This window comes from Carassius gibelio, chromosome B2 (genome assembly GCF_023724105.1).
Source record: "Carassius gibelio isolate Cgi1373 ecotype wild population from Czech Republic chromosome B2, carGib1.2-hapl.c, whole genome shotgun sequence".
Lineage (NCBI taxonomy): Eukaryota > Metazoa > Chordata > Actinopteri > Cypriniformes > Cyprinidae > Carassius > Carassius gibelio.
The window spans coordinates 7,598,152-7,620,134 of record NC_068397.1 but is presented as its reverse complement, the minus strand read 5'-3'; the positions used below and the strand labels follow the sequence as shown (position 1 = coordinate 7,620,134).

Genomic DNA, 21,983 nt, shown 5'->3' with positions numbered 1-21,983 from the left:
ATATGCCTCTAGAAACCGTATAGGTAATTAGGTCATGAATATTACTATGCCAATGGGTCTCGTCGACAGATAATTTGCGCCAGACCTGTAAAATTAAGCAAATGAAAGTTTGTAATGTTTTCTGCAACACCTTTTCCCTCACATTTTCACAATCTTTTGCTATATCAGATTCTTCAGTTACAACCAGTGTAAAAATTCAGTAGTTGACCACACTTTTAATGCTAATGGATTTTTATCACAACCATATGTCCAATAAAGACAAAGTTGCAAGAAAGTCACTTTACAGAAAGCATTATTCAAGCTGAACTTAATAACAAACACTTCTTCACTCTGAATGCAGATTAACTTTCAGTCTTGATTGTTCTTAATTTTCAATTACTCAGTCTCATTTCAGCCATTGTTCATTCTGTTTATTCTTTCAAGCAAGATCCATTGTCATTATTATACACATTAGGCTATTCATTATAATCATGTTTGGTATGGCTTACATAAAGATCAGGAAAAATGTATCACTCCGCTTGTACAGCCACACTCAATTTTTATGTGTGTGGAGTGCTCATTTTTATGAGCTTTAGCCCTATTCGGACGGGACTAGTTTTACAGGGGTCGTTAGAGAAATCTGCGTTTCACAGACGAACTTGGTGATTTTAATCCCGTCCGAATCTGCCACTTCTGTGTTTTTCTCACACAACCTCTGTGATAATTCCAGAGCAAATTACCTACCGTTTTTCAGCAAACTCAGTGATCCTCTGAGAAAACTAATCCCGTCCGAATGCGAATGTCTGTGATTGCCGGTGATATTTTATTTCACAACGCGTTCCTTGTGTGTTTTGGCCAACGTGAATTACCGTAGATGCTTTTACCGCGCGGATGTTTGATAGATTTGCTTAGTGGCCAATAAATAATAATAAAAAAATAATACAAATAATAAAATCAAGAGCAAGATTGCGTAAACTGTTAATACCGGCTATTGTAATATCAGCATCAGGTAATTACTCACGTTCATTTATGTACTCAGTTACATAATGTTTTAATTACATTTAATTAAAAAAAAGGAAAACAAGTTAAACTAAAGGAACCACACATTAACATGGTTTTGTTATACTAGCCATTTAGTATTTATTGTGTAATAATACTAAGGCAGTCATTCTGAATGAATGCAATGCACGCATACAGAGCGCGTGATCTCTGTCGCCCAGATGCACAAATCAGACCCTCCCACCTCTGTAATAAACACGGAGATGTTAGTCCCGTCCGAATTGGTACATGAAAATCACAGACGTCAGGTAGTAAGAATCGAAACTCAAACGTAGTTTAGAAAACTAGCCCCGTCTGAATAGTGCTTTAGTGTCAGTTTTCTCACCCATTGTGTATAACAAGAACACCATGCTAACTTCACAACTTAAGAGTCTTGATCGTACAACGTGGTGCTTATTCCTGTGTTCCCAGAGTCGACTGGTTTTATCTTATCCAGGTCTATAATATAGTTCCTTCACTCTTTGCTACATGAAAAGATTGGAGTGCTTAACTCTACTCCTTTTGTACTACTGTAAGGTAGTTTTTTGCCTTTTCCTTCCTAGTAACAGTGAGCTTCAGGCCTGTGACAAATTACCATGTGGCTACCAGAGACAACAGGCCTCGTCTGCATGCTCCTGAGGGATCTTTGTATCTCACAGGGTGACCCAGTTCCATCTTGCTTCTCCTTCACCTTACCTCTCTCGCCTGTCTTTACCTCTCTTTCACTTTTACATTTGCCCCTATGTTCATACAGCTACTTCAGCCTCATTGCTTCTTCAGAGCCTTGTTCTTCGCCTCTTACATGGAGACTTTTACCTACTTTAAGTTGATTATCGAGACCCTATAAAGATGTGCCACCAATAACAAACATTCATCATCTCAGTTACCCTTTGCTCACAGTGGAACAAATCATTTCCAGGAAGGAATTGCAAGGGGTTTGAGCCACAGATTTAATATTTTTAGTGTTGTTTGAACTCCGCCTCAACAAAAAAAGTTGACTGCAATGCAGTAGTGCCAGCGAGCTGCATTAATATTAATGCCTGCCCATTTCCACCACCGTGGCAGGCAGCCTGTCAATCTACGCTTGCCACTCACAATGCAAGCGCCTTACTGCCACTGATCTATCGCATTCTTGCCAATACAAGAATGTATTGTATGCCAATGGCATACCATTTTCTATATTGGCTACTACTTTCCTGTAGTGTGGATGTCTGTACCAGTGCAGTTTAAATGATGTTCATGGGTGTTGCAGGATATATCGAAACCTTGGTGTTCTTTGTGTGATCATTTTAAATTTCTTCACTCTGTTGATGATCACATGTTCTTGAATTTATGCATCAGTTGTACATAATGTAAGGGTCATATCCACACGCCTCCATGAGCAGTGCAGGTGTAAAGATGTAACTGGGCTGTGCGTGTGTGCATGCCGTATGCACTGCAGTAGAGCTGCTTTGCTGCACAGCGCTCCAAATGTGTACTGAGCTGATGCTCTTTCTCGTCACTACCTAAGTAACTAGAGACTGGCTTTGGGTTTACCAGAATCCACCCTGCAGCAAAAAGCAGCCCTTATGAGGCTAGAAATTACATTCATATTTTTTTTTTCCTCTCTCATCCTTTAGATGCATCCTCATTTATTTCTGCTCATTTTACCACTGATAGTTTAACACCCTTAACACTTAAAAACATTTGAGAATACTAACCCTGCATTTCTTCTTGAGTACAGTAAATACCCAGATCAGCACTACGTAAAGTGATATTTCATTGATTCCTCATGAACTGATGAGATGGCTTGGGTATGTCAGTTTTCCTGGGGATTGAATGGGTGGCTAGGCCCTTTTGATGTCACTAGGTAGGGCTGCACGATGTGTCGTTTAAGCATCGATATCGCGATCTACGAATCCACGATAGTCACATCGCAGGATGTGCGATGTAGGCTGTAGTAGTTGATCCGTTATTCATTAACTGTACGGGGCAGCTGCTCCCCGGCCCTTGACGAATGTGATTCGCGGATTAATTGCACAGCTTAACCATCATAGAGTGAAAGTTTATCATTGACAGGACTGAAAAACACATGCAAGTTTAACAGGGCAGAGAGAGAGAGAGCGCGCGAGAGCGAGAGAGAGAGCACAGAGAGAGCGCGAGCGAGAGAGCGCAGAGAGAGAGAGCGTGAGAGAGAGAGCATGCGAGAGAGAGAGCGCTTATTAATCAATTGACACGATGGTGTCGATGTTTAAATCATTTAAAATGAGAATGTAAGTGTGCTCACCCCATTTTTGTTTGTAAGAAAAAATAAGATTAGATTTAATATCGCAGAAAAATAATGTCATTTTTCCCCCAAAATCGTGCAGCCCTATCACTAGGGCTCTGTGGTCTTAATTGTATCTGCTTTATACATGTTTACATTCATGTGCATTTATTTAAAATGTTCATTTTCACTACTCAATATACTGGACCGATAAAGCAGCCAGTATGTAGCTAATTGATCAATGTACTGTAATTTTTTCGATTTTTGTAGACATCAAGTCAGCGTTCAACAAGAATTATCTGTTGAAAAGCCATGCGCTCTCACACTACACATCAGATCTCGATTTAAAAATTTTGTTCAATTGCTCTTTTACCCTTTATTGCTCTATTACCGCGTTACCCTTATTTAGTACTCTAGTGTTTCTTTTACTTCCTCGATTTCAGTGCCCTTCATGTGATTTTCATAGCCTCACCAATTTTTTATAAGCCTGCTCGCTTATTAAATGTTTATTAGTTCATCTTTTCAGTTGCTGAAATTTGTATTCTCATATTTGTTTTGCAGTGCCATGCGTGTGCTGCTCTCCAAACTGCCACGACCATGGATAGTGGATGAGAAAAAGGATGATGGTTACACCGCACTTCACCTGGCTGCCCTCAACAACCACGTGGAGGTGGCAGAGCTCCTAGTCCACCAGGTCAGCAGTTCCAACATGCACACTCACACATTAAACCACAGAAGTACTCCTGCAGGTTATTCAGTCCACTAGAATGGTGAAAGAATCAAGTGCCTGTGCAGATAATAATTCAGGTGGATAATTGGTGCAGTTTATGTCATGAGGCACCCAGAAGAGCTGAGAAAGTAGCCCAGCTTTCATTGTACTAGGTGCACTGTACAGTCACAATGAGCCTTAAGGTAGAGAATATAATGTTATTTGGGGATGTTTCATATAGATAACCCTTTAAAACAAAATTATATACAACTCTTTATTGAATTTTGAAGGGGAATTCACATTTGAATTTTAGGAAGTAGAAATCCAAATAAGTGGCATTTCCCGTCATTACACTTTAACTAACTGTTGGGTGGGGCTAGTTTAATTCAATGCAAATAGGATGCAATGCATTGCAAGAACACAGTGGTCCCGAGCTGAACGGTTTAAAACATGCAGGATACTTCTGTTCTGCTAATGCAAATTTGGCCAAACTGGTTCAGTGCATTGCCTTCACACACTACTGTTGCTCAGCGTTATGTCGCGGCACAGTAACATCGTTATTGCAACATTCCAGCAGAGTTGTGAGAATGGTGCACTGGCTCAGGGCAGCCCTTTGTCAACTACCTGCCATGATGGAAGAGAGGGAGAGACAAAGAAAAGGTTCACACCAGCGACTTAAGCCTCAGCCTACGAACCACAATAGAGCTGCACTGCAGTAGTGCAGAGAGATGTTGCTATGGGGTTTCAGTCAGGGAATATCTGAATACAAATCACCATTAGCTCCCATTTCCTAACACAACCTATGGGGCTAGAGGGCATGCTCATGAGCAGCCATTTATTTTCAGTAGTTGAAGAGAGACTTTGCACTGACTTTAACTGAACCTCAGTTACAAACAAAAATGTTTGTGATATGTAAATACTCACAATCACTTTTTTGTGATCCTTTGTAAGGCATTATATCATGTATCTATAAAAATGTAAATATAACAGTGGCTAAAGTCAAAAGCATTTATTCTTTCTCTGTGTTGCTTTTTCCATAGGGAAGTGCCAATTTGGACATACAGAACGTTAACCAGCAGACGGCACTGCACCTTGCTGTAGAACGTCAGCACACACAGATAGTGCGAGTGAGTGGTTCTTTCTTCCCCTGTTTTTTTTTTTCTCATTTCTTTTCAGTGTTTTACATCTGCAGTACCACCCCTCACCAAGTGTTCTGGTTTCCTACTTAACACAAACGCATTGATGAAGCAATGTAGCTAAGTGCTTTAGCTAAAGATTTAAATGCACTGACTTCTGCAGATTAATCCCCTCCAACTGAATTAATTTAGTCCTGAGCAATCTGGACTACGCCAGGAGAGGTATGGGAAGCGGGGGTGGAAAAGGGGAATCAGTGGGAGCTAAACCACCATCTTGTGGTCATATAAGAGCAATGCAACTCTCCTCTTTTCAAAGCATCTGTATTGGCATAGTCAATTGAGAAGGATTCTCAAGTAATAACCAAACAAACCTGCATATTGTGTCACACACATTACACTTTGTGTTATTTTTTATTCATATAAATGCATGAGAACACACTGGTTAAATTCCATCCTCTGTTTCTGTCCAGCTCTTGGTGCGAGCTGAGGCAAAGTTGGACGTGCAAGACAAGGACGGAGACACACCACTGCACGAGGCCCTGCGTCACCACACTCTGTCCCAGCTCCGCCAACTTCAGGACATGCAGGACGTCAGCAAAGTTGAGCCCTGGGAGCCCTCCAAAAATACAGTATGTACAGAGAAGTATATGAACAGTACAAGTGTTCTCAATAACAGCTTGAAGTTAACAATGTCATGCAGTAAACACTTCGCAAATATCGCAAAAGCAGTTGCAGTCACAAATACTGGATTGATCACAGAAACAGTTTACTAGTTTAAATAATTTGTTTTAATAAAAAAAGTAAAGTTTTTTTATAATGATTTGATGGCATGATCCTCTCCACACTTTTAGCGTCACGGAAATCATAGGACCCTACAGATACATTGTCATGCTGTATACATCTCTGCAGTTTAAGCATCCTAAAGGAAACATCCAACTACCGTTCCATGCAACAAACATTTTAATTTTATGAAACATGATTTACTCAGAGACCTAAGTGTGATCATGAGCATTAAAGGGTTAGTTGTTCCAAACCCGTAAGACCTCCGTTCATTTTCGGATATCAGTTTAAGATATTTTAGATTTAGTCCGAGAGCTTTCTGTCCCTGCATTAAAAATGTATGTACGGTATACTGTCCATGTCCAGAAAGGTTCGCAAACGAATCATTTGATTTAACCGGATCTTCTTGAACCATTTCACCAAATCGAACTGAATCGTTTGAAACTGTTCGCGTATCCAATAAGCATTAATCCACAAATGATTTAAGCTGTTAACTTTTTTAATGTGGTTTACACTCTATGTGCGCTATGTGTGCCGGTTTGCTTCACGCTGAATCACGCATACGCAGTATCATCAGCTCCTCGGTTTTGAATCAGACGCATCTGACAGAAACAGTTCTTGACTCGAGAACGAGTTAATCTTTCGTTCGTTATCTGGCTCGGCTCGGTGTTCATCTTCAGTTCTCTCTTCACATCAGTTCAGTCAGTGTACTGTTTGAGTACATGAATTACTCTGGGATATTGGTTTGTTTTAACTCAGAGGGAGTGTCAGCCACATTAAAAAAGTTAACAGCTTAAGTCATTTGTGGATTAATGCTTATTGGAGCCTCGAACCATTTCTACTGATTCAGTTAGATTTGGTGAACTGGTTCAAGAAGATCCGGTTACATCGAGTGATTCGTTCGCAATCCGGATAACACTAAACTGCAGTGCTGTGAATGCGCTCACAACAGACCTGGAAGAGAAGGCAATGCTGAATAAAGTCATCGTTTTTGCTATTTTTGGACCAAAATGAATTTTCGATTCATCAAAAAATTCTAACTGACCCTCTGATGTCACATGGACTACTTTGAAGATGTATTTATTATTAGCTTTCTAACCATGAACAGTATACCGTACATACATTTTCAATGGAGGGACAGAACGCTCTCTGACTAAATCTAAAATATCATCTTGTTCCGAAGATGAACGGAAGTCTTACGGGTTTGGAACGAAATGAGGGTTAAATCATTAATAACAATTTTAATATTTGGGTGAACTAACCCTTTAACCATATTCCAGACCACTTGACTGCAGTTTCCTGAATGTGCAAAACCATTTTCACACCACCCAAAAAATTTGAACATTTAAGTCAAACAATGACACAGATACCAAAAAAAGAGCTGTAAGTAACAAGTAGTAAAACACTGAGACAGTGGAGATACTCTGAAAATGTAAGTGCTTTTTTCAGGCTCGAACGTGTGTTAACAATGATAGATCATACTCCGCTTTAAGAGCCATTTCCCTGCTGTCACATGAGTAACTTGCCCAATGAGCCACAGTTCCACTGCAGTCCAGTGTCCTATATACTGCACAATCTTTCTGGAGAGACATTCTCCACTGATTATACCATCGCCTTTCTTGGGATTGCATATATTTGTGGAAAATTGAGTAGGGAGGAGAGAAAGCAGAAAGAAGACAGCTTTGGCAAACAGCAGCCTTATCAAGACATTTACAGTCAAATTACCAAGCCTAAGAACTCTTATCAGAGCAGGTTTAAAATGCAATGAATACCATGTTCTCAGGTAAATGATCCCACTTGTGACTCTGTATTGAGAGTGAACACACAGAACATCAGTAAGAAAAGCTAGCTGTGGTGTGTGTATCGACAATCTCACAGGCCGACGATAGGACAATAAGAAAATTTAGCATATCGCCAACACTAATGACCAATAGTTTAAAAGTAGTCTATGACTCCCAGGTTTTCTAAAGCCTTACCTTGTATGAGGAACAGACTGAATCTGACTGATAATTTCACTTTCAGTTGAGCTGTTAACCACTTTGTAGAGATTATAAATCAGATCAACAGCTTCACAGAAAATATAACCAGTTAACTGTAAAAATTGACACACTGCCAAGTATGGTGACCCGTCCAAAGTGCACACACACAGCAGTGAACAAACACACACTATGAACACACACCCAGAGCAGTGGGCAGCCCTTTATGCTGCGACGCCCGGGGAGCAGTTGGTGGTTCAGTGCCTTTGTCAAGGGCACCTAAGTCGTGGTATTGCTGGCCCGAGACTTGAACCCACAACCTTAGGGTTAGGAGTCAAACTCTCTAACCATTAGGCCACGACATATCATTTTGTGTTTTTTTGTGTTTTTTTTTTGTAGAAAGATCATAAAAATGAGGGACGGGGGTATATATGTAAACCCTTCAAACATGGAACAGTTAACGGATCAAATCAGAACAACTGATCTGCAGCTGGTGTTATACTTGAATCCTTTCCATCAGTGCCAGTGTTTCATAACACTAATCTGTGACCTCCCATCCGCACAGCCTTTCTTTATCTTCATTAGCACATTATGCTATCAATATACTCTGGATCAGCTGTCAGAAACTCTTACCATAACGTCTGACACCAGACGGACTGACGATCGTTGTCCCGTGCACCCTATCTTTTACAGCCTTTGTAGCTGATCTTACTCCTGACCCCAGCCCTGCAAGTTCACATAATCGCCCCTCCACGACTGTCGTAAATCAAGCGTTGTGTGACAGGAGGCTGCTTCCAGGCCAGCAGTCAGCCATTTATTAACACAAACAGTGTGGCAAATCTCTCTCCCTATCAAGCCATCACACTTACCACATGCAGCAGATGGAGAGTTGGCGCGTCCATTTAAAACACTCCAATGAAGTAATCAGTATGCCCACATTAGGTATTAGCTCATTTAGGTCTATAGCATTTCATCACTACAGATTATACTGTTATACCAACATTACATCATGGGCTCTTGTGTTTCTTTACACAAAAGCCAATTAATGATTATTTTAGTCATGTTTATTAAGACAAGCATCACTGTAAATGTTGCAGTTTAATCAAAGTCTTCCGAAGAGACATGATTGCTTTTGAACTCAAATGTGCCTGTGCATGAGAACAAATTAAGTTTGTCCTCTCGTGTTTTGCAAGCACCCAAGTAGATCTGTTGTTGCATGTAAAGCAAGTACTACCATATTTGATGAGCTCTGCATATGTGCAGTGATCAGTGTATTTATGTGAATAAAGGCCTAAATGAAAACCGCTCATTATATAAAGCAATCATGTCTCTTCAGAAGTCCTGGATTAAACTGCTCGATTCGTACAGATTATGTTTACTATATGGCTTCAACAATTCAAAGCATCAAAGTTTTGATTGCGTAGGATTTCGATGGAAGGGTATAAATCTCTGAGGATTCAATCAAAAGATTTTCATCCGGTGATGAAACGAAAACAGTGTGTTAAGTAGAAATCAAACACTTTCATTAGATATGGTAGTGGTCTGATGATAGGGACTATTTTAACTAGCCTTATATATTGCATAATTAATTAAACTTCAACATGGGTAATTGTGGCTTTCATTGATAATCTGTATAAATTTGGTGTATTTGACTGTTTTTGTGGTGAATCTTCACAGTTAATTATGGGATTGGGCACTCAAGGGGCTGAGAAGAAGAGTGCAGCTTCTATTGCTTGCTTCCTGGCGGCCAATGGAGCTGAGCTCACCATCCGTAACAAGAAGGGCCAGTCTCCTCTGGACCTGTGCCCCGACCCCAGCCTCTGCAAGGCCCTTGCTAAATGCCACAAAGACAAGACTAGGTATGCACATCTGCCCAAACAGTAGGGCATCTATAGAAGCTTGTACTACAGACATTTGAAATTGACTTGATGTGTTTCCTGCTATTTATTAACTATTATTTTTACTATTCACACGTTAATTTTCTATCTCTGTATATCTTAATGATTTTGTTCTCTCCCCATCTTCCTCTCTTGTCCTCAGTGGGCAGGTTGGCTCCCGTAGCCCGTCTCTAAACAGTAATAATGAGACTCTTGAGGAATGCATGGTGTGCTCGGATATGAAAAGGGACACGCTTTTTGGTCCCTGCGGTCATATATCTACCTGCTCTCTCTGCTCGCCTCGTGTCAAGAAGTGTCTCATTTGTAAGGAACAGGTCCAGTCCAGAACCAAGGTACAGAAACCCACCTCACTAGTTTCATTGGCCATGCATATATCCTCATGTGTCGTAGTGAAAACTTATTTTTCTCATTCACAGATTGAGGAGTGTGTGGTTTGCTCTGATAAAAAGGCAGCAGTGCTTTTCCAACCCTGTGGTCACATGTGCGCCTGTGAGAGTAAGTCACACCACACCTCTTCTCTCATCACCCCATGTGAGTGTCTCTCATCCAGCCAAAAATGCTCTTTCTGTCATCTATCTTGTGAGAATATCACACATCACATGACTGATACAGATTCTGACATCTAGGTGTTCACACACTGGATGACTTAAATATGGGTGAATCTCTTAAAATTGTGTAGAGCATGACCTGGTCATATGTGTCTCTATAGGACCGTTTTAATAATTGTTAGAATATTTTTTGACATATAAGCAAAATTAGTATTGTTGTAACGCAAGATTGTATCATTTTTATTACGTAAAATGAAAACAGAAAACGATTTTTCAGATGTATGCATTAATGATGATAGTATTTGTTGTATTTCCTTAATGGTGATATTAAAGTTAAAAAAACAAATCATTGTTCTATTTATAATATCACTGAAAATGCAAATAAGATCTACACTGCTATTATCACTATGCTATATATGTTAACTGAGCCAGTGACATTTGAAAATCATGTATGTTTGGTGCAGTTACAGTAGTTACAAAGCTGCAGTTTAGGGTCAGCAATATATTTGAAATAATACAACTTTTTTTAATGTCAATATCTGGCAACACTGCATTGCCGGCACTTAAACTGACAATAATTAAAAAAGCCCATGACAAGTTTATTGCTAACAGGACACCACGTTCAATAGGGCAAACCAAAAACAATTAAAAATCTTCATATTATCTGTCAGAAACATTATCAACGCTGTCAAAAACAATAGCATTTAACACTAGTACACGGATCAGTAGAACAAGTAGGTTACAGAATGAAGTGAAATATGATGAAGTGATGAAGTCTATGCCATGATGAAGTGTATGCCATGTCATTCAGTATTCAGTAGTTACATTTTCACAAATCATCCTAAAGACATTCGAAAGAGCACTACACAGTTTTATCAGCTATATAGCCATGGTTTTTAACAAAAACTATAACGGTGAAAACATCTTTCTTATAGCACAATTCTTTAACACCCATCCCCCTGTCAAGAACCATCACTTATTTAAACAGAACGTATGACCTCATCAAACCGGAGATGATTCAGACGCGCGTTTTAACTTCACTTCAGTGCCAGATGCGACTCAAATATATATAAATATATATATATATATATATATTTACACCGTATTTTTCGGACTATAAGTCGCACTGGACTATAAGTCGCATTTATTTCGAACCAAGAACCAAGAGAAAACATTACCGTCTACAGCCGCGAGAGGGCGCTCTATGCTGCTTAGTGTAGACTACAGGATCAATGAGCAGCATAGAGCGCCCTCTCGCGGCTGGAGACGGTAATGTTTTCTCTCGGTTCATTACTCTTGGTTCATGTCAAATTAATTTTAACGCACCTGACTATAAGTCGCAGGACCAGCCAAACTATGAAAAAAAGTGACTTATAGTCCGGAAAATACGGTATATATATAGAGGAGACAGATATAGGATTAGAAGTTAACACTGTACCTCATGTGTTTGCATATGTGTGTGTTCCTGCAGACTGTGCCAGCCTGATGAAAAAGTGTGTACAGTGTCGGGCCGTGGTGGAGCGCCGCACTCCTTTTGTTATGTGCTGTGGAGGGAAAGGTATGGAGGATGCCACTGATGATGAGGACCTTAGTGAGTGAACTTCCACACGTTCCCGTTTTTTTAATTTCTCTTTCCTCTCTCTGCCTTGGTTCTCATGTCTCTCATGTCTAATATTTATGTTGGCTTTAGTTGGTGCTTCTCTGTTTCTATTGCCCATGCACTTTTCTCTCCCCATTGTTATGACTAATCTGTTATTTCCCAAATGTGTTTTCATGACTCAAATCAGACATGTAGCCCCTCCTCTTAATGCATAATATCAACACCCTGGAATGAGCTTTCTAACTGCTCTGGAATGTCTTCTTAACATGCATTACAAGTTATAAGGATTTTTAGGATCTCACTCCACACACAGACGAGTGAAAATGAATTCCGGAGTTCATATTTCACAGAACACATCTAATATTTCTATAATTGGACACGTAAAAGGGGCTATCCAAGATTTCTTTTAGTCCCATATTATTTTGAGTTGTGATTCACCGCTCTGTTACAACATCGTTCCTTTTGTATGTGATCATGACACTGCCTATGTTCTTTATGTTGGTTTAGTTTGAGTTCAAAGGGATACTGGTGTAAGTTCACTTTTTTTTTTTTTTTTACAGTGTTTATTTATAGAGAGGAGGATCTGTTTCTTTTTAGCCTCGCTTAGATGTCTAACACATCCATCCACGCTGACATCTCTGCTGACCTACAGACATGCTGATCCACACAAACACACACACACTCACACTCGGTCCAGTCAACAGAGGAATGTAGCCTTTAGCTCTTATCTCAGTCTGTCTTTAGTGCCTGAGCTCTGTTTGTTGTAAGGCGCCACTTTTCCACACACACAAAACCAAAGCAGCATCCCGTGTAGACCTAACACACTCCCCCCTCTTTCTCCATGTAGACGGAGCAATGAGAGAGAAATGCCACCATAGATGGGATTCTCTTCTGCTTCGGTCACTTTAAAGCACTTTAGTACCCACAATACAAGAGGCTCCTCACTCTGAAAGAGGACGTGATAAACTGGCATCTGAAGGCTGTGGTCAATCACATGGACCTAGAACTTTAGTTCCACGGAGGAGAACTTGAATATGAACACAGGAAACATCCACTAATGATGCTGTCAGACAGATTGTACATCATTTTTGGAAAATAAGATTGGGGGACTGTTAAATGACCTAGTGGAAATGATCCAGTCTTGTTAGTCGACCCCTGAGGCCAAGAAATGTCTCTCACTATGCCGCCATAAATTTCCCCCTTAGTGAATATCCGTCTAATTTTTTCCCAACTTGTCGGGCTTAAAATTAACCAGTCTGTCGTCTTCTTTCATACTAATCCATCATAAAAATCTCCATTTCAGGCCTCTCAACACTTGTGGCCTCTAAAACCTTTGCTGTAAATGTTTTTTTTAAAAATGTTTTTTCACTGAAGGAAAACTGTCAAATTAGGGATGCACGCTATATTAATACCATATTGCTTATTGGTGGTTATTGGAGATTTTTAAATTTCAAAACTGTATGTAATAGATACGTATAGGGAGGGTGTTGATGGCACACATGCTTTTGGTGTGAGAGACCCAGGTTCAAATCCACTGTGAGACACCAATGTGTCCCTGAGCAAGACACTTAACCCCTAGTTGCTCCAGAGGCATGTGACCTCTGATGTATATAGCAATTGTAAGTCGCTTTGGATAAAAGCATCAGCTAAATGAATAATCTAATGTAATGTATTTGTGGGCTTATTAATATGAGCCAGAATTTTAATATCAGTGCATCCCTACTTAAAAGTCGTCACTTCTGCAGCTGTTATTCATGGATACCTTGTTGAACAAGGCCTCCCTTCCACAACAGCTATGTCAAAAACTTACATTAACTTGCTCTTCCCTTTGCTCCCTCTTAATAATATTTATAACTAGAATATGCCACAGACCAGACTGGATTGACCCCCAAGCCAACAGCAGGGGTGCATGCATTACATAACAATGTGACTGGTTGCTTCTCAGCAGGGAGCTCTAACTCTGTGGCAGGGGGGTCGCAGGATCTTCTCCAGCCCAACAATCTGGCACTAAGTTGGTGTAAGTATTCTATTCCTCACCCCAAGTTCTTTCTGCCTCAACTCCTTCCTGCTCCTATGGGCTTAAAGTCCATATCTCCACCCCAGCATACGTCATTCTCTGGCCTGCAATACACAAATAGGAGAGGCCATCAAGTGTGACTATAGGCCTGCTTGTGGCCTGCTGCGATTCAGTGCTGCGTGTTGATTCCGCAACATGGTTCCCCATATAAACCATGTTATGTGTCAGAACAGGCACAGAACGTCTAGAATCATCAAGTAATTCCTCTGTAAATATTTGACGAGTTAGAAGGCCCAGGGCTCCAAATTCACTGACTGCATGAATGGCTATCGAACTGGAGATACTTTTCTCAGTGCTCTCTGCTTTGCCTTTCAGCCAGCGGAAATATCCCTGCCATGCAGCGGGATAAAGACAACACTAATGTCAATGCAGATGTACAGAAGCTACAGCAGCAGCTGCAGGATATCAAAGAGCAGGTGAGCATTGCAGTTTATATGTAGAGGTGTAACGATTCCCTGGAATTTCAAATTCTCATGACATGTTTGCATGGATGTGATTTTTACATAATTGTTTTTGGTCGATAATTATTCAAAATGCTAAAAATGGAATGAATTGCATTTCTGTAATTATTTATTCAATATTTTTTAATATATGATCATTAGTAACATGCACAAATTAATACAGATGAGTGCAGCATCTTTTGCACACCTCAAAATTATTCACACAGTTGGTTAAGTCTTAAAGGTCCATTAAGTCTTAAAGTGACAGCAGCCTAATATACAGTTTTGTTCAAAATAATAGCAGTACAATGTGACTAACAAGAATAATAAAGTTTTTTCGTATATTTTTTTATTGCTACGTGGCAAACAAGTTACCAGTAGGTTCAGTAGATTCTCAGAAAACAAATGAGACCCAGCATTCATGATATGCACGCTCTTAAGGCTGTGCAATTGGGCAATTAGTTGAATTAGTTGAAAGGGGTGTGTTCAAAAAAATAGCAGTGTGGCATTCAATCACTGAGGTCATCAATTTTGTGAAGAAACAGGTGTGAATTAGGTGGCCCCTATTTAAGGATGAAGCCAACACTTGTTGAACATGCATTTGAAAGCTGAGGAAAATGGGTCGTTCAAGACATTGTTCAGAAGAACAGCGTACTTTGATTAAAAAGTTGATTAGAGAGGGGAAAACCTATAAAGAGGTGCAAAAAATGATAGGCTGTTCAGCTAAAATGATCTCCAATGCCTTAAAATGGAGAGCAAAACCAGAGAGACGTGGAAGAAAACGGAAGACAACCATCAAAATGGATAGAAGAATAACCAGAATGGCAAAGGCTCAGCCAATGATCACCTCCAGGATGATCAAAGACAGTCTGGAGTTACCTGTAAGTACTGTGACAGTTAGAAGACGTCTGTGTGAAGCTAATCTATTTTCAAGAATCCCCCGCAAAGTCCCTCTGTTAAAAAAAAGGCATGTGCAGAAGAGGTTACAATTTGCCAAAGAACAAATCAACTGGCCTAAAGAGAAATGGAGGAACATTTTTGTGGACTGATGAGAGTAAAATTGTTCTTTTTGGGTCCAAGGGCCCCAGGCAGTTTGTGAGACGACCCCCAAACTCTGAATTCAAGCCACAGTACACAGTGAAGACAGTGAAGCATGGAGGTGCAAGCATCATGATATGGGCATGTTTCTCCTACTATGGTGTTGGGCCTATTTATCGCATACCAGGGATCATGGATCAGTTTGCATATGTTAAAATACTTGAAGAGGTCATGTTGCCCTATGCTGAAGAGGACATGCCCTTGAAATGGTTGTTTCAACAAGACAATGACCCAAAACACACTAGTAAACGGGCAAAGTCTTGGTTCCAAACCAACAAAATTAATGTTATGGAGTGGCCAGCCCAATCTCCAGACCTTAATCCAATTGAGAACTTGTGGGGTGATATCAAAAATGCTGTTTCTGAAGCAAAACCAAGAAATGTGAATGAATTGTGGAATGTTGTTAAAGAATCATGGAGTGGAATAACAGCTGAGAGGTGCCACAAGTTGGTTGACTCCATGCCACACAGATGTCAAGCAGTTTTAAAAAACTGTGGTCATACAACTAAATATTAGTTTAGTGATTCACAGGATTGCTAAATCCCAGAAAAAAAAAATGTTTGTACAAAATAGTTTTGAGTTTGTACAGTCAAAGGTAGACACTGCTATTTTTTTGAACACACCCCTTTCAACTAATTGCCCAATTGCACAGCCTTAAGAGCGTGCATATCATGAATGCTGGGTCTTGTTTGTTTTCTGACAATCTACTGAACCTACTGGTAACTTGTTTGCCACGTAGCAATAAAAAATATACTAAAAACCTTGATTATTCTGGTTAGTCACATTGTACTGCTATTATTTTGAACAAAACTGTACCTGCTGCTGCCTACTATATGTTCTTAAAGGGTTAGTTCACCCAAAAATCTAAATTATGTCATAAATGACTCCTCGTGTCGTTCCAAACCCTTAAGACCTCTGTTCATCTTCGGAACACAGTTTAAGATATTTTAGATTTAGTCCAAGAGCTCTCAGTCCCTCCATTGAAACTGTGTGTATGGTATACTGTCCATGTCCAGAAAGCTAATAAAAACATCTTCAAAGTAGTCCATGTGACATCAGAGCGTCAGTTAGAATTTTTTGAAGCATCGAAAATAAATTTGGGTCCAAAAATAGCAAAACTACGACTTTTATTCAGCATTGTCTTCTCTTCCGGGTCTGTTGTGAACCGAATCATTTTAAAGGGTTCGTGTCTCCAATATGCATTAATCCACAAATGATTTAAGCTGTTGAGTTTTTTAATGTGGCTGACACTCCCTCTGAGTTAAAACAAACCAATATCCCAGAGTAATTCATTTACTCAAACAGTACACTGACTGAACTGCTGTGAAGAGAGAACTGAAGATGAACACAGAGCCGAGCCAGATAACGAACAAAAGATTGACTCGTTCTCGAGTCAAGAACCGTTTCTGTCAGATGCGTCCGATTCGAGAACCGAGGTGCTGATTATACTGCGCATGTGTGATTCAGCGTGAAGCAGACCGACACACAGAGCATCTGAACTGAACTGATTCTTTTGATGATTGATTCTGAACTGATTCTGTGCTGATGTTATGAGCGCGGGTAAACCGAAGGCTTGAATCAAGGGCAATCATCGCCAATGACACCATTATTTCGAGCGCAAAAGACCCGGTGAACCGTTTTCTTCAACCGGTTTATTGAATCGAACTGTCCGAAAGAAATACTGGTGATCCGAAAACCGATGCAACCGGTTCTCGACTCGTGAACGAGTCAATCTTTTGTTCATTATCTGGCTCGGCTCGGTGTTCATCTTCAGTTCTCTCTTCACAGCAGTTCAGTCGGTGTACTGTTTGAGTACATGAATTACTCTGGGATATTGGTTTGTTTGAACTCAGAGGGAGTGTCAGCCACATTAAAAAAGTTAACAGCTTAAGTCATTTGTGGATTAATGCTTGGAGACGCGAACCATTACAAATGATTCTGTTCGATTTGGTGAACTGGTTCAAGAAGATCCGATTACATCGAATGATTCGTTCGTGAACCGGTTAACACTAAACAGCTGTGTTTTTAACTCGCTCACAACAGACACGGAAGAGAAGACGATGGCGAAAAAAGTTGTAGTTTTTGCTATTTTTGGACCAAAATGTATTTCCGATGCTTCAAAAAATTCTAACTGACCCTCTGATGTCACATGGACTACTTTGAAGATGTTTTTCTTACCTTTCTGGACATGGACGGAATACCGTACACACAGCTTCAATGGAGGGACTGAGAACTCTCGGACTAAATCTAAAATATCTTAAACTGTGTTCCAAAGATGAGGTCTCACTGGTTTGGAACGACATGAGGGTGAGTCATTAATGACATAATTTAGATTTTTGGCTGAACTAACCCTTTAACATTAATCAAACAAAAGGCAATCAATTGCAGTTTAATAAGAATCAGTGGTTGTTTAATTGATTAAAGTGAAGGCTATTCAGTGTTTTTTATTTCCATATTATATGTTATTTCAGTAGAACTGTTAGACTGACCTATTGAATTAAAAAATGTAGAATTTTCATGAATCAAATCAATTTACTGTCTTACTAAAACAAACCCCTAATTCTAATAGTTTTTTTGCATATTCAGTTTTATGCGGTAATTGCTCATTTAACATGTTTGCCTTCCACTCAGACTATGTGCCCCGTGTGTCTGGATCGCATAAAGAATATGATCTTCATGTGCGGTCATGGCACTTGTCAGCTCTGTGGAGACAGAATGAGCGAGTGCCCCATTTGCCGCAAGGCCATCGAACGTCGCATCCTACTTTACTAGAGCGCCGGGCCATGGCAACATCCTTGTTTTCCAGCCACAGAGTGTGCTGCTGCTCTCATAAGCACCTTTCCTGTATCCGCAAGGCTCTCTGTGTCCACGCTAAGCTAAGATTCATCAGTGTTATATCATCTTTATTTGATCTTTTAGGCTCGATATTTGTTCAGTTAACTTCAGTTTTCTTGGATTATGTTCAACAAGAAGAGGAAGAATCTTGCTTAACTACTACATCTTGGCGTTTTGTTCATGCAAGTGCCCACTTTTTTCTGCCTCAAGCAGTTCAGCAACACCTGTAAGACATGAACTGGCACAGTCAGGGTCTGCTAATGTTTCATCTTTTATTATGTCAGTGTATTATGCTCATATATCCTGATGCAAACAGTTGTGTCTACAGTTATGATACAGCATGGTGAGATGTAGAACATGACCGAACTCTGTCCCACTAAATCTTTGGAAATTTGTTTTAAAATCTGATTCTGTGTGAAGTAGCATTCAGTTTTAAATGTTCAAGTGTAAATGTAAAGCATCTGCATTTACTGGCAGAAGAAAGTTTGTCGTGCTCAACGAGTGAAATAAAAAATTCACCTTTTAGCAGTACTGTTAGTATAACGTTGCATGTTCCTCTCTTGAATTGCTGATGTACTACATACAGTATGTACACTGAGTATTATTGTGACACCCATGTTGATCGGCTCGTCATCTGATCAATGCAGATGCAAATGATCCTTGTCTTTAAAAGGATATTCATTTATTATACAACCAACATTATTGGATTGTTCTCCAGCAGTCCTACTTTTACTTTATGCACCATATTGTCTTGCCAGATATTTAATGCAAAAAATATCTGAATAGAAATTGCTGGTCTTGTGCCATTCTTCCAAGAACATGAAAACATTTCATTACCTTTTGGGAAAAAGGTGCTGTTTATCTTTACCATACTAGTTAATTTATGTATTTTGTCCTTTTTCTTCTAAATTTGAAAGAATTGGAATGCACCTGTTAGCTGTAGTTGTTAAATGGGGCCTTGCTCATGAACACCTGACCAAAAATAATTTGCAGTTGAGGACTGTTCATCAAAATAGTCTTACGTGAGCAATTTGACAATTTTTTTTCTTTTTTTTTTTTTTTCTGTAGCCCGTTCCCATCATGGAGGAGGTCTAAAGTTACATCTACAGTTGTTTCATTTCAGTGTGACTCAACATTTTTACTGGAAGCAAAAGTAGTTTCATACTTTACCTTTTAAAGATTTGTATCTCACATATTTTATGGTCTTTCTTTTCCAGTATTAGTCTTCTTGTGATCATTTTAGCATTAAAAACTAGATGCACTAATATACCTTAATGGTAGACTTGTATTGTCATGGTTACTCAAACAGTCTGTTTTGTACCTTATTTTCAGTATGCAAAGAACTGCCCTGGTTTAAGAAACACATTTTTTTCTTTTGTTATTGAATAAATGTTTAATGTATGATGTGCAACGTTTATCATAGGAGAAATTCTTTTTGCCCTGTATTGCAATTTGCTTTGAAAATGCATTGCCGAATAAAGATCTTACAAAATGGAGTGGAGTACTTTATGCCTTTTTGTTTCAAGACTCGAGTCACTTCAAATGATCAAAATGAAGAATCCAGAACTTCATGTTGGGTTTTCCTGATTAGATATTATTGCAATTCCCTGAGACGATCCTTCACAACAGAATAGAATAATGAAAGGTAGTCTGTCGACTAGGGTCTTGTGCATTTGAAATAATCCAATTGGACTAAATGAGCCAATGTGGTCATGTTTGAAATAATTAGAAGATAAAACTCAACCCATCCAAAGGGCAGCACGACACATCTCTTGAGCCTTGATGTGGTCGTTACTTAGAGCTTTTACATCCAGTGTATCGACCAATACATTCATAACTACGACTTCTCATCTACTTGTGGTGCCGTGGCCTCTTTCTGGGGAAGATCCATAAACCACTCTGCTAGCTCCAAAGTTTCTTCCAAAAACCGGCGGATCCTTGATTCTGGCAGAGTGCATTAATGGTGATTTGTAACATCTGAAATTTCATTCTTGGACCTCATCTTCCTGTAAATTTCCCCTGTGCCGCACAAGTGTGTTTTGAGCTGTGCTGCATCAGCGAACAAGTCATCGGAGCGTTTTGGGTTGAGAAAATAATTTAATGGGGCCGATTAGAGAAATGGGCCTCGTGGGATCTGCTGGCCATCTGTCATCCACAAGCATGTGGTCATTGCATCACAGAACAGTGTCTGTTTTGTTTAGTATGTGGAATTGTATTGACACATATGAGGTGGAATTTAATCTGACTTGCAAAAGTTTGTAAAAATATGATTATTATTATTTGAATTTATTTAAATGTAATTGTCAGCAGCTGTTACTCCAGTTTTCAATGTAACATGATCCTTCTAAAGCATTTCTTATTCTTATCCATGTTGAAAACTCTTATGCAGCTAAACGTTTTTATGGAAACTACAGAAGGCAAGGCAAGTTTTACATTGCACATTTCATACACAATGGTAATTCAAAGTACTTTACATAAAATAAAACAATATAATTAAAAAAAAATCGATTTAAGAGGTTTAAAATAAATTTAAAACTTAAGTTTAGAAAATAATTAATATGATATATATAGTGCAATCAGTTCGGACATTTCTCATCAATAAATCCACAGCTAAACATAAGTTTTGAGTCTGCATTTAAATGTGACTAATTTTTTTGTACATCTGATCTCTTCTGGAAGCTGATTCCAACTGCGGGCAGCATAATAACTAAAAGCGGACTCCCCTTGTTTTGTGTAACTGACTCGATCCTAATGATCTGATTGGTCTGTTAGGTTTATATTCAGTGAACATATCTGCTATGTATTTTGGGCCTAGGCCATTGAATGATTTATAAATGAGTAAAAGTACTTTAAAATCAATCCTAAATATAAATGGAAGCCAATAAGGACCTGAGGATTGGGGAGATGTGCTCATATTTTCTGGTTCTAGTCAGAATCCTGCAGCAGTGTTCTGGATGAGCTGCAGCTGTCGTCTTGTGAAGGCCAGTGAGTAAATCTGGGTATCATCAGCATAGCAGTAATGGGAAATTTGGTTATTTCTCATTTTTGACTTAATGGGAGCATATATAGGCTAAACAAGAGTGGTGCAAGAATTGAGCCTTGTGGAACTCCATGTCATGGACGTCCACTTAGACTTATGTTCTCCTATGCTCACATAATAACCTTTCCCTTCTAAGTATGACCTGAACCATTTGTGTACCATCACAGAAAAGCCCGACCCAGTTTTCACTGACCAGCAGTGACTGTAGAAGTATGTTATGATCGACAGTGCCAAACACAGCTCTGAGATATAGTAGTACAAGAACTGATATTTTGCCAGAATCAGAATTTAAGTGAACACCATGTATTATCTTAATGAGAGCTGTCTCCGTGCTGTGATGCAGTCAGAAACCAGATTGAAAATTGTCCAGGTATCTATTTGAGTTTAAGTATTTGTTCAGCTGATTAAAGACCTTTTCAATAATCTTGCTTATAAAAACAAAGTTTTCATACTGGTCTATATTTGCTCGCTATAGTGTTAAAAAGATAGCTCTTTTTCAGGAAGAGTTTAACAACTGCAGCTTTCAGGGAGTTTGGAAAAGTCCCAGAAAGAAGTGAGGTGTTCACTTCTAAGAGATCTGCTTC

At 39.4% G+C, this 21,983-nt stretch overlaps 1 protein-coding gene across 8 annotated transcripts in view; it reads left to right on the top strand.

Annotated features, from left to right (window-relative positions):
• Positions 1–19,855, top strand: part of mib1 (MIB E3 ubiquitin protein ligase 1) — a 54,206-nt gene extending 34,351 nt beyond the window's left edge. For 2 of the 8 annotated variants that reach the window (XM_052547882.1, XM_052547881.1), the window contains exons 13-22: positions 3,824–3,956; positions 5,012–5,098; positions 5,578–5,736; positions 9,541–9,722; positions 9,904–10,093; positions 10,178–10,256; positions 11,781–11,900; positions 13,768–13,926; positions 14,302–14,402; positions 18,156–19,855. In XM_052547882.1, coding sequence (XP_052403842.1) covers positions 3,824–3,956; positions 5,012–5,098; positions 5,578–5,736; positions 9,541–9,722; positions 9,904–10,093; positions 10,178–10,256; positions 11,781–11,900; positions 13,768–13,926; positions 14,302–14,402; positions 18,156–18,296 — 1,351 coding nt within the window. In that variant the 3' untranslated portion in view covers positions 18,297–19,855. The remainder of the gene's footprint in view (positions 1–3,823; positions 3,957–5,011; positions 5,099–5,577; positions 5,737–9,540; positions 9,723–9,903; positions 10,094–10,177; positions 10,257–11,780; positions 11,901–13,767; positions 13,927–14,301; positions 14,403–18,155) is intronic. The other 6 variants (XM_052547884.1, XM_052547887.1, XM_052547883.1 and 3 more) reach the window with 4 other exon arrangements.
• The last annotated feature ends 2,128 nt before the right edge of the window (positions 19,856–21,983 follow it).